Source organism: Dermochelys coriacea, chromosome 6 (genome assembly GCF_009764565.3).
Source record: "Dermochelys coriacea isolate rDerCor1 chromosome 6, rDerCor1.pri.v4, whole genome shotgun sequence".
NCBI classification, from domain to species: Eukaryota; Metazoa; Chordata; order Testudines; family Dermochelyidae; genus Dermochelys; species Dermochelys coriacea.
In genome coordinates, this window is record NC_050073.1 from 127080344 (window position 1) to 127096189 (window position 15846).

The 15846-nt window shown below is 41.8% G+C and overlaps 2 protein-coding genes across 11 annotated transcripts in view; one reads left to right on the forward strand and one right to left on the reverse strand.

Annotated features, from left to right (window-relative positions):
• The window catches only part of MIS18BP1 (MIS18 binding protein 1), a 34130-nt gene extending 25930 nt beyond the window's left edge, over positions 1-8200 (forward strand). The window contains exons 13-17 of one of the 4 annotated variants that reach the window (XM_038406218.2): positions 969-1117; positions 2389-2534; positions 4874-4958; positions 6911-6971; positions 7197-8200. In XM_038406218.2, the coding sequence (XP_038262146.1) occupies positions 969-1117; positions 2389-2534; positions 4874-4958; positions 6911-6971; positions 7197-7294 (539 nt within the window). In that variant the 3' untranslated portion in view covers positions 7295-8200. The other 3 variants (XM_038406224.2, XM_038406222.2, XM_038406221.2) reach the window with 3 other exon arrangements.
• The window catches only part of FANCM (FA complementation group M), a 177876-nt gene that overhangs the window by 15612 nt on the left and 146418 nt on the right, over positions 1-15846 (reverse strand). For 4 of the 7 annotated variants that reach the window (XM_038406214.2, XM_038406212.2, XM_043515942.1 and 1 more), the window contains one exon: positions 12758-15786. In XM_038406214.2, coding sequence (XP_038262142.1) covers positions 15651-15786 — 136 coding nt within the window. In that variant the 3' untranslated portion in view covers positions 12758-15650. Of the gene's footprint in view, positions 1-804; positions 5626-12757; positions 15787-15846 lie in introns of those variants that run through there. The other 3 variants (XM_038406213.2, XM_043515940.1, XM_043515939.1) reach the window with 3 other exon arrangements.

Below are 15846 nucleotides of genomic sequence, written 5' to 3' on the forward strand. Positions count from 1 at the left end.
GGTGTCGGAATTCTTCTTCAGCTGATTTGTTCACCTTCCAGTTTTCCATCCTGAGCCGCATTCCACTCCTGCAAACAGGACTCTTCGCTCCCTTGATGTCCGCCGTGCACTGGCTTTGTCTGCTCAGAACTTGCTTCTTTCAGGCCTCTCCCAGACTGTTCGTAGCCATTGTTGACTGCTTCAGGGGCCAAACCCTCTCCTCCCAATGAATTTCAAAATGGGTCTCAGGCTGCATCTGCGAGTGCTGTAGGTAGTCCAGCACCCTGCCACCTGATGCCATTATGACACACTCATTGTGGGCACAAGCAACCACATCTGCCTCCCTAGCGGACATCTCCTGGCAGGTCGTCTGCTGGGTAGCAGTGTGGTGTTCCATGCCTACTTCCACAACCCATTACACCATCTCCCATTTGCTAGTCCCCATCTCTGTTTTGAAGCTTTAATGTTAAATACTCAAACTGTAATTTATCAACTGTGAGAACTAAATGGCTTCAGATCCGCAGAGGGTGGACTCCTCATTGAATTGTACATAGTTAGTTCTGGAATGAGCATTCCAGAAGTTGCTGAATCTATCTCAGGTCTGCTCAGTCTATTGCACAGAAGATCTGAGATGCAATGAAGCCAAAGGCACCTGAGCTCACAGATTCTGTACAACAGAAACCTAATGTCTTTCATATCTGATATGCAAACACAAAGACTATTTCTGCTTAATTGCCCAATAAAATAGCTAAAAAAATTGATGTTTACAATGCTGCCATAAAGCTGCAGAGTCAACATCCAATTGAGATAAGGGCTAGACTTTTCTTTTCGTGTGTAAATTCTATAGAAACTAGAAGTACAGGGAGCAGGAAGACTCAAAAGATCGTAAAACTGTGGATTGTGCATCACAACAGTATTGTCTATAACTAATAATCTGTAAGGCCAAATAACATAGCCAATACCTCTGAACAAATGTAATATGTTGGCAGATTCAGATAAGAAACAACCGGTAATGATAACTGCTAAGGTGGGAACGTTTAAAAGGAAACAACAGATGAGGGACTTCCTGGAGCATTTGCCAAAGGATGACCATGATGATATTTTCACTGCAACACCGCTACAGAATAGAAGAGTAAAGGTAAATCTGTAATTTAAAAAAATATATTAAATCGAATCTTCTATTTTAAAAATCTGCCCGTTCAATTTCTTGGATCATAGGTCAGTGACTTTTATGTTGGGAGAAAGGGCTTATATCTTTGACCACTTATGGCTTAGTGTTGGCAATTTGGGTTTCCTAGATATGCTCCCAGCCATGCCTGGCTGCTGCAAGCGTCTGGCCTTCAATCAAAAGTACTGCAGAGACTTGAACTTCCGAAGAAGAGTCTAAGAAATAGCTAGAATAGGTTCCTTTAAGCTACGGATAACAATGTTACAAGGCTTATTTCCCCAGCCTCCTCTTGTCACGTAGCCCCTCAAATAAATCCTGGTGCACTGTCTTCAAGAACCTTGATGGTAACAGTTTTCCCAGCTACTACTCTAATCTGACTTTCTTGGGCAAATTTGAAGAGGTGACATGAAATCTAGCAATACTTTCCCTTTCAGGACATGTTATGTCCCTTTCAATTCACTTCCAGATCTGGCTATGGCTCAGAGACTGTTTTGAAAGATGTTGTTTTAGCGCTTGTTTGAAGACAGGTTGAATATGAAGGGAAGATTCTTATAAATCTAAAATGAGGCAGGTAATAAAACTGTCTGGAGGTTCTGCCCCCTGTAATTACAGTTAGAATTTTTATTCTGTAAGTGAGATCAAAGTGATGGCTAGGTTTCTGTGTGACTAGTAGTTGATGGAAAAATTCCACAGTTGTGTGGTCTGATTATTTTTTTTTTTAAAGATGGGTATTCCCTTTGTGTGTACATACACCTGCATGCATGCTTTTCAAGCCTTAACCCGTGTGTACAGACAGACTTTACAAGCATAAACCTGACAGCAGCCATTAGTTTTTAAAAAGTGCACATGTAAAATTGTGAGTGCATAAAAAGAGGCTGAATTGAGGCTTATTTGAAAACCAAATCCATCTCGTGCCAAGGAAAACTTAATATGGATTGAAATACCTTGAAAGTTGCTAAATAAAATTTTAAGAGAACTTTTAAATCTCTTCCCATCTTACTCTCAAAACCCAGTCCAATATTCTTGGTGTCTGCTAAAACAAAAAAAAAAAGTGCTGTGGCTCTTGCTGTCCAAATAAAAAAGCATTTGGCTGCAGGCTATTTCATCTGTGCTCCTTAACAAGAGACTACAGAGGGGAAAGCAGAATAAGTAAGGTGCATTTTTAATTCACTGTCCCAGATGAATAGGTTTCTAAAAGTGCTAGTTCATTGATGACGACGATGATGTGATTTTTCTTGTAGCTCCCAACATTTCGGGAAAGCCAAGATGATGATGTCTTCCAGCTTATGGACAGCAATCCAATCACACCTTCCTCAGCTGTCTTCCCCTTGGTAAAAACCCCTCAGTGTGATCATATTAGCCCTGGCATGCTGGGATCTATCAACAGGTAAGAGTACAATCTGCTGCTGCTGGTCATTGTGTAATGCCACAAAGAGTTTCTCAGTTATGTCTTTCTACTTGAAAGGCGGTGAGCAGGTTCTGATGGGCATTATCATAGAAGATTAGGGTTGGAAGGGACCTCAGGAGGTCATCAAGTCCAACCCCCTTCTCAAACCAGGACCAACCCCAACTAAATCATCCCAGCCAGGACTTTGTCAAGCCAGGCCTTAAAAACCTCTAAGGATGGAGATTCCACCACCTCCATAGGTAACTGCACTGTTCAGGCTCTACCTTTTTTCATATAAATTGCAGTCGTTCGCCAAGTGTTTAAACTTTACAACCAAAGAGTAGACTTTTAAGAAATTTAGTATTTTGAAGCTGGCTTGGATGGCACCCTGGAATTAAGCATGTGTCAGCTTTATGGAAATGCGAATTGGAACATTTAATTAAGACTTAGCAAAACTGTCTCCATGCTTCAGAGCTGAGGTCCAAGAAGTGTTAGAGGTGAATACCAAGAGTTTATATCTTAAATAAAAACCCAGCATTTGAAAGATACTGTAAGGACACAACAGTAAGTTCCTGTTGTGTTTAATTGTAGTTGTTCAGGTACATTGTTATATTTCTTTGGTTTTGTGTGCTTTTTTTTTTCCCCCTTCCTCTAAAACATCAGTAACAGGCAATTGTTGGAGCTAGGATATTGGTTTTGCATGCATGCTAGGCTCCTGCATAGGAAATCCTGTATTCCTGTATATTTTTGGTTGGACAGAGAGATGTTTAACAAAATTGCTCATGCTATTTGAACTATGTGAATTTGAAAATAAACATCTAAGAAATTGATGAATTGATTGCCCATTTTCACTCGTATGATTAGTGATTGAGCTTCATATTTAGCAGGGTCTTTGTGCTGGCAGTGGAATTTCTTCAAAAAATCTGAAGAAATTTGGTTCAGAAGTGAACTTGTCATTTTCAATTGCTTGCAAATTGATTGTTTGGAAGGGGGAGCCATGAGTGTTGTGTTTAGGCAATTTGTAAAAAGGAGGAACAGAATGTTAGCATTTAAAGATGATTTAAGAGCCAAATACAGCATTTCACTTGTATCACTTCAAGTATTTTTAGCTTTAGTTCCAAACTAGATTCCTTCATACCAATCGGGAAATTAAAAAGTGCAAAAAAAGCATCTTAAGTGTGGAAAACATGAAGCATAGGGTAGTGATGAAATATGTAGTGGTGTGGGGTTTTTTGTTAGAGGTCCACTGCCAATGTATCTGAGCGCCTTTCAATTCATTCATGTGTGGAGGGCGAGGGGGTTCTTTTTAAGGTAAAAATTGGGTTTGAGTTGCTATCGGCCATTTGATGGTTCCTCTTTCTCCATTACATATATCTGCAAGTCTAAGGTAATCCTAACAGCCTGTGGATAAGGCTTAGATGGTAGCACAGTACCCGCCACCCCAGAGAATTCTAGGAAAAGGTTAGCTGGGATAGCTCTGCTGGCAAACCCCTCTAGTGGGAGACAGTTTATACTGGGAAAAGTTCCATGGTCTGGAAGTTAAAGCTAAACCAATTCAGACTTTAAAACAGTGAGGATAAGTAGCCACTGGAACAACTTATTCAAGGTTGTGGTGGAATCTCCATCACTAGCAATTTTTAAGTCAAGATCTGCTTTAATTCAAACAGGAATTTATTGCAGGGAAATTCTATGACTTGTGTTATGCACGGAGACCAGTTGAGAAGGTCACAGTTCTGGCTTTATGATCTACGACAGAGGACTTTTTTGGTAGTATAACTGCATCTACACAGTGTACAGTAGGGCTTTTTGCTGGTATAAAAATGTCCTAAAGAACTGCATCCCTAACCAATATTATTATACCAGCAAAAGTTTGTAGTGTAGACCTGGCCAAAGCGGGTTGAGAACCCTCAGCAGTTCCTAGAAGTCCTGAAGTAGAACTCCTACGACAGTGGCTAATACAAAAGGCTTCACTTCCAGGCTTGACTGAGGAAGAAGCAGCTTCTGGGATGCTATGCTTAGCTAGTGCTAACTTGTGAAGGGCAGGGATAAGCACTATATTTTTAAAGGAGGGTGCTGACTGTTTCGCTGGTCTCTCACTTCAGAGAGCTGTCGCACGTTCTGACTGCTGTGTTACTTATAGCCTTTATCATACAATTCATGCACAGACCTATAGTGCTGGCTTTTTAAAAAAGACTAAATATGGTATCAGTTTTCCTTTAAAATGGTTTGGTTACCTTTCTGCCTACGGGGTAACTCATTTCTAATGGCTGTAATTGTACCAACTGGAATCTACAGAGTAGATGCACCAATAATACTGACTGACCTCTTTGTATTTACAGGCATGACTATGACAAGTATGTATTTAGAATGCAGAAGAACACACAAGGCAAGAAGGGTACCTGGGGCAACATCAAGAAGAAATCGGTAATAATTTTTTCCTGTAATTTGAACTGAAAACCAGCATGGAGTATGTAGCCCTAGTCCCTGTGCGCTATTCCTCCTGCTGAATGGAATCAGAAAAATCCCAGAATTGCAAAGCTGTAATTGTAGGCCTACTTGTTATAGTAAAAGCTCCCAGTCTTCAAAACTGTATGTTGGAGAAAACAACTTCTAGCCAGAAAATGGCAATTCTCTGACTAAATTCAGAAACACTAGGAGCTAGAGCCACAAAGGGATCTAGGAACCTAACTAGCACTTTAAGTGCCAAAGTCCAAAATGTAGCTCCTCAGAACATGTGATCAGCTGCTGTGTAGCCCTATAGGTCAGTGGTGAGCAACCTGTGGCCTGTCAGGGTAATCCCTGGGCAGGCTGTGAGACAGTTTATTTACATTGACCGTTTGTAGTTCCTAGTGGCTGTGGTTTGCTGTTCCTGGCCAATGGGAGCTGCGGGAAGCGGTGTGGGTACTTAAATACCAGAATCAGGCTGCATGGGGATTCACAGATGCCCCCAAACCCTGTAGCCACCTAAACTTGTTTGGTGCTTAAATTTTTGCAGTAAAAATTCCCCAAGTGTCTGTATCCACCTCTGAGTATGTGCACTGCATCACCAGGTCAGGCATCCAGCTTCCTAAGGCTCAGAGCGATGCAAAAACTAGGAAAAAAGAGGCAGATAAATACCTAATTAGCCTCAAAGCCCTGTCTGATAAGCTCCCTTACTGAATCAGACCCCTCTAGGAAGCTTATACAACAGAAGGCCTCCTTCAAAACTCTTAGACCAGTGGTCACAGTTCTCAGCTGGGATGTAGGAGACTCCTCCAGCTGAGGGGAAGGAAGGTTTTGAGCTGGGATCTGCTAGCTCTCACATTTGCTCTAACTGTTGAGCTATGAGCTATTCTGATGTGGAGCTCCCTCTGTCTCTCCTGTTGAAGCTGTTGTACTATGGTTTAAATAAAGAAAGAATCATGTAGCCAGAGAGAGAGAGAGAAAGCATTAGCGATGCGATAGTCTGGTAGTTAGAGCACTCACCTGGGAAGGTCCAGTCCCCCAATCTAATGATTTTTTTTTTTTAAACATCAGGTATCCACAATGGAACAGCTTCAACAGGCGAGCCTGCGGGATTCCCCCTTCAGAGTATCCCATAGCCCAGTGGTTAGGGCACTCAACTGAGAGGTGGTAATCTCAGTTCAAATCCCTGCTCCCTATTGTGGAGGGCATGGGAGAAATTTGAACCAGAGGTTCTCCCACTACCCAGGTGAGTACCCTAACCACTGGGATAAAAGTTGAGGGAGCTCCTCTTACAATTAAAAATTAAAAAGTGCCTAATGCCATCAAAGTGTTTGAAGCTGAGGGAAGTGCCTTCCTGTAGCCTGGACTTAAGCCCTGCCCCTCTCTTGGTGATAGGCACCTCATGTTGGCACTTCCCATGACCTAATCTGCTGATTTTTGTAAATCCCGTTCTCAGGTGCTGCTTCCTCCATTTCAGCATGTAGCTGCAAAAGTCGGGCTTTGTGAATCCCTGATTTTCTTGGCACCTACCCAGTTAGGCGTGGCAATGTTCCAGATCACAATGCCTAGGTTTCTTTGTTAATCTACCCCTAAGTGCCTAAAATTTCTCCAAACTCAAGCTCAGCTGCTGCCTCACCCCATAGGTACTAAATTCCCAGGCACCTAAATTCCGTCCGGTGGGCATGTGCAAAATCAACTGCTTCCTGGTACCTAGGTCACATCAAAGCCCTGCTGGGATTCACAAAGTAGGTGTTTCCCCCATCTGTCTCACCTGGAGGACACAATCTGGTGGATGGTCTCTGAGGTCAGCTACTGAATGGGGCCCTACACCACACATAATTGCATTCTAATAGTGAACTAGTATCTTCGTTATAGTTGATGCAAAAATGGTACAAAGCTGTGTAAACTTTTCCCCCTGTCATTTAAATCAGGCTCGAACTGTGTTTACCACTCCAGCCTCTGGAAGAACCACCACATTTGCCTTTGATCAAGGTGAGTTATCCTTGCTGCTTTTCCTCATTTCAGGCCTAATCCTTTGAGATGCTGAGTTGAAGATGATTGCTACCTTCAAGCTAGGAGTGCAGTAGCATGCTCCCTAAAGTTGTTCTGCTGGAGCAAAATCGGCAGCAATTCACCTGCTTGCACTTGCTGTATCTGACTTCTATAAGCGCTCTTCTATTCCAGTCACCTTTCCTCCCAATGCTTTCCTTGTTGCAGGGGCAGTGAATGACTCTGTTATAGGGAAGCTGTTCGTAGGTGAAGCAGCAGAGCGGTCTGATGAAGAAGAGCAAGAAGATTCCTATTTTTCTACTTAACTAAGTCCATGGTTGTAAATAGTTTAACACTTTAACTCTTTTACTGAATTAAAGGGCAAAATATTCCAAGGGGCTTCAGCCACCCCTTTCAACTTGTGCTCCCATACTTGGCCTTCACACACTGATACTTGGCCTGTAGTGTTTTAAGGTGTCCAATTATGTTAGTCTTGTTTCATTCATGCCTGTTGATGAGATTAGTAATGCTTGATCTTCTGTGTAAATTGAAACTCTGTCCCAATTCAAGGTGTATCTCTCACTTCCTCTTCTGGGGAAAATTTATAAAATACCAATTAGTGTCAAAAGTTTTGGTTTTTCCTTTTAAGGTAAAAATGATGTTTTAAAAATGGTAGTGTAATAAACCTCCAATAGGGTTTGTAATGAAATGGCCTTTTAATTTCCTATACTGAAACCACCTGTATTTTTATTAAATAACTCTTCTCAATGCTTTTCAAATGTCTCAAACTGTTTCGTGATCATGTCACTGTTACAGTAAATGATTTAAAGGTGTAATTATAATATCAGTTAATTAGCAGCTGCTTAAGGTTGTAAACCTGTACCCTTCAGATAGTATGTAGAATTTTTTTTAATAAAGCCTTTTTAAATTGGGAGGAGGAGGGATCTCTGGCCATGTAGGATCTGTATATGAGGCTTTTTGGAAAAAAAAAAAAAAAAAAAAAGTCCTACTTTTCAGCACCTAGGGCCTGACAGCAGGTGCATCTCTCTGCCTAGTTGTGATATCCTCAGAACCATCTAGGGAGGATTTCACTGTAGTGAGCCTTAATCTGTTCCTAACTGCCACAAGCTGAGTGTAGCTGTTACTTTCCTCTAGCTCTGTCTTTAATAGTGCAGGGTGAATTGGGGCAGGGTTCCCAACTTAATGTTTCTCAGGATGGAGGAAGGTTGGGCATGCCTCCCTTCTTAGCAGTGCCCACTTCAATAAGCTATAGGACTTGCCCTGCCACTTCTTGTACCTACCCACTGATATTGTAACCCTGCTATCACCTCCAGGGGATCTGGTATTTCCATAGGCAGAGTCTAGCTTTATACAAAGCTAGGGGGCTTAATTAAGGATCTGTTTCTGTAGCTTGCTGTGAGGATTAGTTCTGTTCTCCCTCCTGAGGTGTAGGCCGACTTTGCCAGACTCCCTGGTACAGGGCAGGGATTAAAGCCCCACCACTTCATATAACTGCTGACTGATATCACAGACTGCAAGTCTGTTCTACACTAAAAAGAAAAGGAGGACTTGTGGCACCTTAGAGACTAACAAATTTATTAGAGCATAAGCTTTCATGAGCTACAGCTCACTTCATCGGATGCATTTGGTGGAAAAAAAAAAACCACACGGCTGCTACTCTGAAACCTGTTCTACACTACACTCTGATAGGCTGAGGGATGCTTCTACATATCCCAATGAAGGGCAAACAAAAGGCAATTCAACTTGTTTTAACCTACAGTTATATGAGGTTCAGATGTCTAGTTTTGGTTGTGGTATGCTAGTTGAGGGGATTGGAATCAACCAATTTCACCATTAGAGAGATTTTACCTAGACCTCCTGCATTTGTGCCCACAACAGCAGCAGACCTTTTTAGAAAGCTGTTAGGTAGGACTTAAATCTCAGTTGGAAAAAAATATTTCACTTTAGGTAACTGATGGAGCAAGTTCATTAGGAATTCACAAAATATGAATGGAAAGGGTAGAGTTAAAACAAACATCTTAAACTTAAAATTTGTGTGAAGTACTTGAGTAAAGTAGAGTTTTGAGCCACACTAACTTATTTCCTGGACTATTGCCTGATTAGAGAGTGAAGAACAGGGGTAGAAGATACCACTAAAACAGAAAAGTCAGGCAGGTGCTGGGACAGATTTTAGTTAACAGTGGAACAAATTGAGGCAGGAGCTGTGGCTGCTGTAGGAAACAGCTTGCTGTAAGGAAGCTAGTCCATTGCTTTGGTAATTAGAGGCTTGCTTAGGGTTGAGGCCAGAGTAGAAGAATTACTACTTACGTCTTACAACACTCCTGCTAATATATTCCAGAATGTTGTTTGCTTGTGTGCAAGAGTGTTACACTATTCACTCACATTTAGCTAGGGATCTGGGGGTCATACTGGATCACATTCTGCTGTACTCCTTCCTAAGCAGTCATTTCCCATTTTGTGTGTGTGCAACTGATTGTTTCTTCCTAAGTGGAGTACTTGGCATTTGTCCTTATTGAATTTCATCCTATTTACTTCAGATCATTTTGAATTTTAATCCTACCCTCCTCAGCACTTGCAACCCTTCCCAGCTTGGTATGGTCTGCAAACTTTATAAGCGTACGCACTATGCCATTATCTAAATCACTGAGGAAGATATTGAACAGAAGCGGACCCAAAACAGATCCTGGCAGGACCCCACTCAATATATGCCCTGACAGCTTGACTGCAAACCACTGCTAAGTATGCTCTGGGAACCCTAAATATGGGTTTAGGGCTCACCATCTTTCCTCTTGATTTAGCACACATTTACCCCCCCCCCAAACAGCTGTTCAAACTTTCTAGTTTTCTACACACTCTCTATGGGAAAGAGTTACATAGTTCTATACACTTTACCTTCCATGGTAACAGTTAAAGCTTTGTTCCTTTTTGAAGGGAGAGTGAAGAGCTTAGGAGCAAAATAAGTAGGGTCATGAAAAACACATCACAGACTGAAATCTGGGCTTTTGTGTACTTTTACCCTATACTATACTCATTTCATGGAGAAGATCAGTGTTTCACAAACAGAGGAACCCTACCCAAAAGCGGTTTGCTGGGGGTTGCAAGGTTTTTGTAAGGGGGTCATGGTATTGCCAACCTTTTGACCTGCCTTCAGAGGTGGATGGCAGAGAGCAGCAGCTGCTAGCTGCTAGCCCCAGTTCTGAAGACAGCGTTCTGCCAGCAGCAGTGCAGAAGTAAGGGTGGCAATACCCTGCCACCCTTCTGTGCTGCTGGAGAGTGGCAGCTGCTAGTGAGGGCTCAGCTCTACAGGCAGCCGCAGAAAAGTAAGGATAACAATTAGGGCTGTTGACTAATTGCAGTTGTCTAAAAAATAATCATGTTGAATCATATCATTAAACAATAGAATACCAATCAAAATTTATTAAATATTTTGGATGTTTTTCTGCATTTTCAAATATATTAATTTCAATTACAACATAGAATACAAAGTGTACAGTGCTCACTTTTGATTATTTTAATTACAAATATTTGCACTATAAAATAAAAGAAATAGTATTTAATTCACCTCATACAAGTACTGTAGTGTAATCTCTATCATGAAAGTGCAGTTTACAAATGTAGATTTTCTTTGTTATGTAATGGCACTCAAAAATAAAACAATGTAAAACTTTAGTGCCTACAAGTCCACTCATTCACTCAGACAAATAAGTTTGTTTATATTTACAGAAGATAATGCTGCCGGCTTCTTATTTACAATGTCATCTGAAAGTGAGAACAGGCATTTGCACGGCACTTTTGTAGCTGGCATTGCAAGGTATTTACATGCCAGATATGCTAAACATTCGTCTGCCCCTTCATGCTTCGACCACCATTCCAGAGGACATGCTTCCATGCTGATGCCACTCGTTAAAAAAAATAACCTGTTAATTAAATTTGTGACAATTCTCCTCCAATGAGTGCAATGTCTCCTGCTCTGTTTTACCCGCATTCTGCCATATATTTCATGTTATAGCAGTCCTGGATGATAACCCGGCACGTGTTGTTCGTTTTAAGAACACTTTCACAGCAGAGTTGATAAAAAGCAAAGAAAGTACCAATGTGAGATTTCTAAAGATAGCTACTGCACTCAATCCAAGGTTTAAGAATCTGAAAGGGACGAGGTGTGGAGCATGCTTTCAGAAGTCTTAAAAGAACACTACTCCAATGTGGAAACTACAGAATTCGAACGACCAAAAAAGAAAATCAACCTTCTGTTGAAAGAAAAGGAGTACTTGTGGCACCTTAGAGACTAACAAATTTATTTGACAGGTTTCAGAGTAGCAGCCGTGTTAGACTGTATTCGCAAAAAGAAAAGGAGTACTTGTGGCACCTTAGAGACTAACTTAGTCTCTAAGGTGCCACAAGTACTCCTTTTCTTTTTTGCAAATTTATTTGAGCATAAGCTTTCGTGAGCTACAGCTCACTTCATTGGATGCATTCAGTCAACCTTCTGTTGGTGGCACCCGACTCAGATGATGAAAGTAAACATGCATCGGTCTGCACTGCTTTTGATCGTTATTGAGCAGAATCGTCATCAGCATGGACGCATGTCCCCTGGAATGGTGGTTGAAGCATGAAGGGACATATGAATCTTTAATGCATCTAGAACGTAAATATCTTGTGACACCGGCTACTACAGTGCCATGAGAACACCTGTTCTCACTTTCAGGTGACATTGTAAATAAGAAGCCAGCAGCATCTCCTGTAAACGTAAACAAACTTGTTTGTTTTAATGACTGGCTGAACAAGAATTACGACTGAATGGACTTGTAGGCTCTAAAGTTTTACATTGTTTTGTTTTTGAGTAAAGTTACGTAACAAAAAAATCTACATTTGTAAGTTTCACTCTCATGATAAAGAGTGTATTACGGTATTGTATGAGGTGAACTGAAAAATACTATTTTTTGTTTATCATTTTACAGTGCAAATAATTGTAATAAAAATAATAAAGCAAGCACTGTACACTTTGTATTCTGTGTTGTAACTGAAATCAATATTTGAAAAAAGAAAACATCTAAAACTATTTAAATAAATGGTATTCTATTATGGTTTAACAGCATGATTAATTAATTTTTCTAATCACTTGACAGCCCTACGGGCAAAACCATACTATGCCATTCTTCCGTGCTGCTGCTGGCGGTGGCTCTGCCTTCAGAGTTGGGCTCCCATCCAGCAGCTGCTGCTTTCTAGCTGCCCAGCTCTGAAGGCAGCACTGCTGCCAGCAGCAGTGCAGAAGTAAGGTTGGCAATACCCCATCCCCCTTTCCAATCACCTTGTGCCTCCTGTCCCTGCAAACCCTGTGGGTCAGGACCCCTGCAGTTACAACACCATGACATTTATAGATTTAAATATCAAATCATGACATTTATAGATTTTAAAATCCTATGATTGTGAAATTGACCAAATTGGAGTATGAATTTGGTAGGGCCCTAACAATAAGCTATGCCATTTAAAAGAACCTACCATGAGATTTTACTGCAATGGGGTAGAGCCATTTTCCAAAATTTAAACATGAATCAGTGTAACCAAACATCTGCTCTATGTTATGAGAACTAAATGCAAACCACAATGCTTATGGAGGCCAACACTATTACCATGCTTTACTGTAACTTGTTCTGCAGCACACAGCGGGGCCTGGGATGAACAAATGGGTTTTAGAAAGGCCAACTGGGTCTTCAGTACCATGTGTTAGAAATAATAACTTAGCAAGGATTTCTACTTTTGTTGCTTACCTTAAAATCCATACAATAGTCTTTCTGAAATCAAACTCTGGCTGCTGTGGAAAAGAAACAGGAAGGCTTTCACTGAGATATCATTAGCATAATCTTTCTTAAAAATCTTTATCTTCACTCATCCTCCTAATATTAAGCAAGGGAAGACATCTACTAATAGATCTCCCCCCCCCCCCCCGATTTCCACAAGGTGGCAGCAACATGCTGAGCATGGTTCCCTGGTGTTAGGGCTAGTGTTTTCCAGAAATTGCAGCTATTGCTATGTTTTGTTGTATTATTATGTCTTCATTTCCAAAATTGCAAGTCAGAATGGGTGGGGCATATAAGGTCACATTCCCTCCCCTCCCCATTTCTGCCCAGAGACACCTGACTCATTCCCAGGGCAGAGGCTGGGCTGTGGCTGCTATTCCGACTCACCACCAGCTTCTCCCTTCCTCACACAAGCCTGGGCTTGGCAAAACCACCATGGAGCTTCCCCTGGGTGGGCAGGGCACTTGGCAGCAGGATGCTGAGCTCTCTCACTATACTGCGGAGTGGATGGTGCTCCCACCTGCTCTCGGCAACGTCTACGGCACCTCACCCCTCTCCCCCACAAACAACTGGCCTGGCTGTACCCCTGTGCTCAGCATCTGTCCTCCCCTGCACACAGCTGGCTCTAGGATAGAGGCCTCTGTGCCCAGCATCTGTCCTCCATCTCTCCAACATAGCTGCCTCTAGCATTTTTTTGAATTAACATGCCCAAAATTACTCCGTTTTCATTGCCAGAAAACACTGGCCCTGCTGGTTGTTAGGATATAGATATTCAGGCCTGTCTGTAAAGGCCTAGACTCTAAGAATGTGGGTGTATTCTTATCACTTGGCTAGTTCTAGAGGTATAAAAGAAAGAATCAAAAATCTCTGTCTGCCGCTGTAAGGTCCTTCTCTTCCTGTGACAGTCTGAGGCCCTGTTCTTAGGATAAGGCCTTTGGCTAAGCAAAAGAGGCAGCCATAAGCTCACATTCTCCCATTCCAAACTAGTCACACATTGAAATCAGGTGCTATTGGGCTGTTAGGATACTGTCCTGGGAATGCCCATCGCCTCCAGAGGCCTAGAAGATGTAAAAGGAAACTGAGTTTGGTAGCATCCTGTCTGGCAAGAACTCACTTATCAATAGCTGGAATGTGAAATCCTCACTTCTGTATTGTTTTGTCATTATAGTTCCCACTTTGCTATTGTTTGTCTGTATAATCTCTGTCTGGTTCTGGGATTGTTCCTGTCTGCTGTATAATTAATTTTGCTGGGTGTAAACTAATTAAGGTAGTGGAATATAATTGGTTAAATAATCATGTTACAATATATTGGGATTGGTTAGTTAAATTTCAGGAAAATGATTGGTTAAGGTATAGCTAAGCAGAACTCAAGTTTTACTATAGAGTCCGCAGTCAATCAGGAAGTGCGTGTCGGGGGAGGGGGGGAATGGGAACAGGGAATGGGGGTGGGGAAACTGGAATCATGTTTGGTTAAGGGGGGGAATGGGAACAGGGGACACAGGCGTGAGGCTCTGTGGTGTCAGAGCTGGGAAGGGGGACACTAAGGAAGGAAACTGGAATCATGCTTGCTGGAAGTTCACCCCAATAAACATCGAATTGTTTGCACCTTTGGACTTCGGGTATTGTTGCTCTATGTTCATGCGAGAAGGACCAGGGAAGTAAGTGGGTGAAGGAATAAGCCCCCAACATTGGTGTGTATCATTGCATCAAATGGTTCCTGGATACATATTGCCAAAGAACAAAATGACAAATGGATCAGCACTGGAATATTGAAACTTTTTACATCATGTTTCTGCATTTGAATAATGTTTCAAGAGCAGAATACCACTGGGTACAATGAGCCACCACAGGTTCTACTCCTGTCATGAGAACTCAGTTTGAAGATGTAATAGATGTGAAAGGATCAGTTTGGGGGGGAGCTTACTATCTTTCCATAACCCAGCAAAGCAAAGGCCCCAGCTTTAGTCTGCCTGTGGAATACCACTGTCCAGCTGCGGTTCCAGACCATTCTACGTGGACAAGTAGCTAGAATTCATGAACAGCATGTTAATCCTACATGCTTTGGACAAGAGGAGCCATGTGTACTACCACTCAGCTGACAACCTTGCTTCATTTAGGCAAGTTATTTAGGCCTCCATTATTAACCAGTTCAGCTGTAACAATGCTGTAACCCTGATGTCATAATAAGCTATAAGTGTTATTAGTAAGAGACAGAGAGAATTCAGATGGCTCTGGAAATCATTTTGGCATCTTTACACAATGATCAGCTTGCCCACATGATGGACATCTGCCAGGGAAAGTTTGACACGATCCCTGCCCATATTTGGCATACATACTTACAGCAACACCTTACAAGTAACATCTAGCTCTGAAAAAAGAAAGTACCATCTCATTACTGTAGTGGAGGGGCTGAGATGTAATGTCATGCCCCTTGCAAAACACATGAAGTTTTACTGCCCAAATTAAAGAAGCCTGGTTCTGTAACTCAGAGGCAGAAGTAGACTCTTTCATTCCTGTGTATGGACCAGCCACTAGAGAAGGACAGAGCCACACAGGCTATCATGCAAGACAGATGTGTTCTTCCAAAAATTGTTGAGAGAGAGAGAGGGATGGCCAGAGTGGACCTGGTCCAGCAAATGCTTCCCCTAAGTACCAACATCGTAGATACTCACTGTCTCATTCTGTCACAGCAGCACAACTCAATATCCCCTCTCCCACCTATAAAGAAATATACTTTTTGTGCAACGATTTATTTACATATTTTACAATGAATCATATGCAACAATAATAAAGTGCATTGTTTAAAAATAAATTGCCTCAAAGTTCCAGAGTCCAGACTTGTGTTTCTCTCAGTGTGTTGCTGTTACGTGTTACTCTTCCCTTTGGTGTGAAGTTTTTCAGGCAGCATTTGCAAGTCAAAGCCAGAATGGATATAGCGGTAGATCTCCTCAGCCTTCTGCTGACTCACTTGGGCACAGGTGGCTATGTCCTTTGGGCAGCTGTAAAAAACATTACACAAAAGAGGATATTTCAGATGCTGCTCTTTGGGTTCCAGCTAG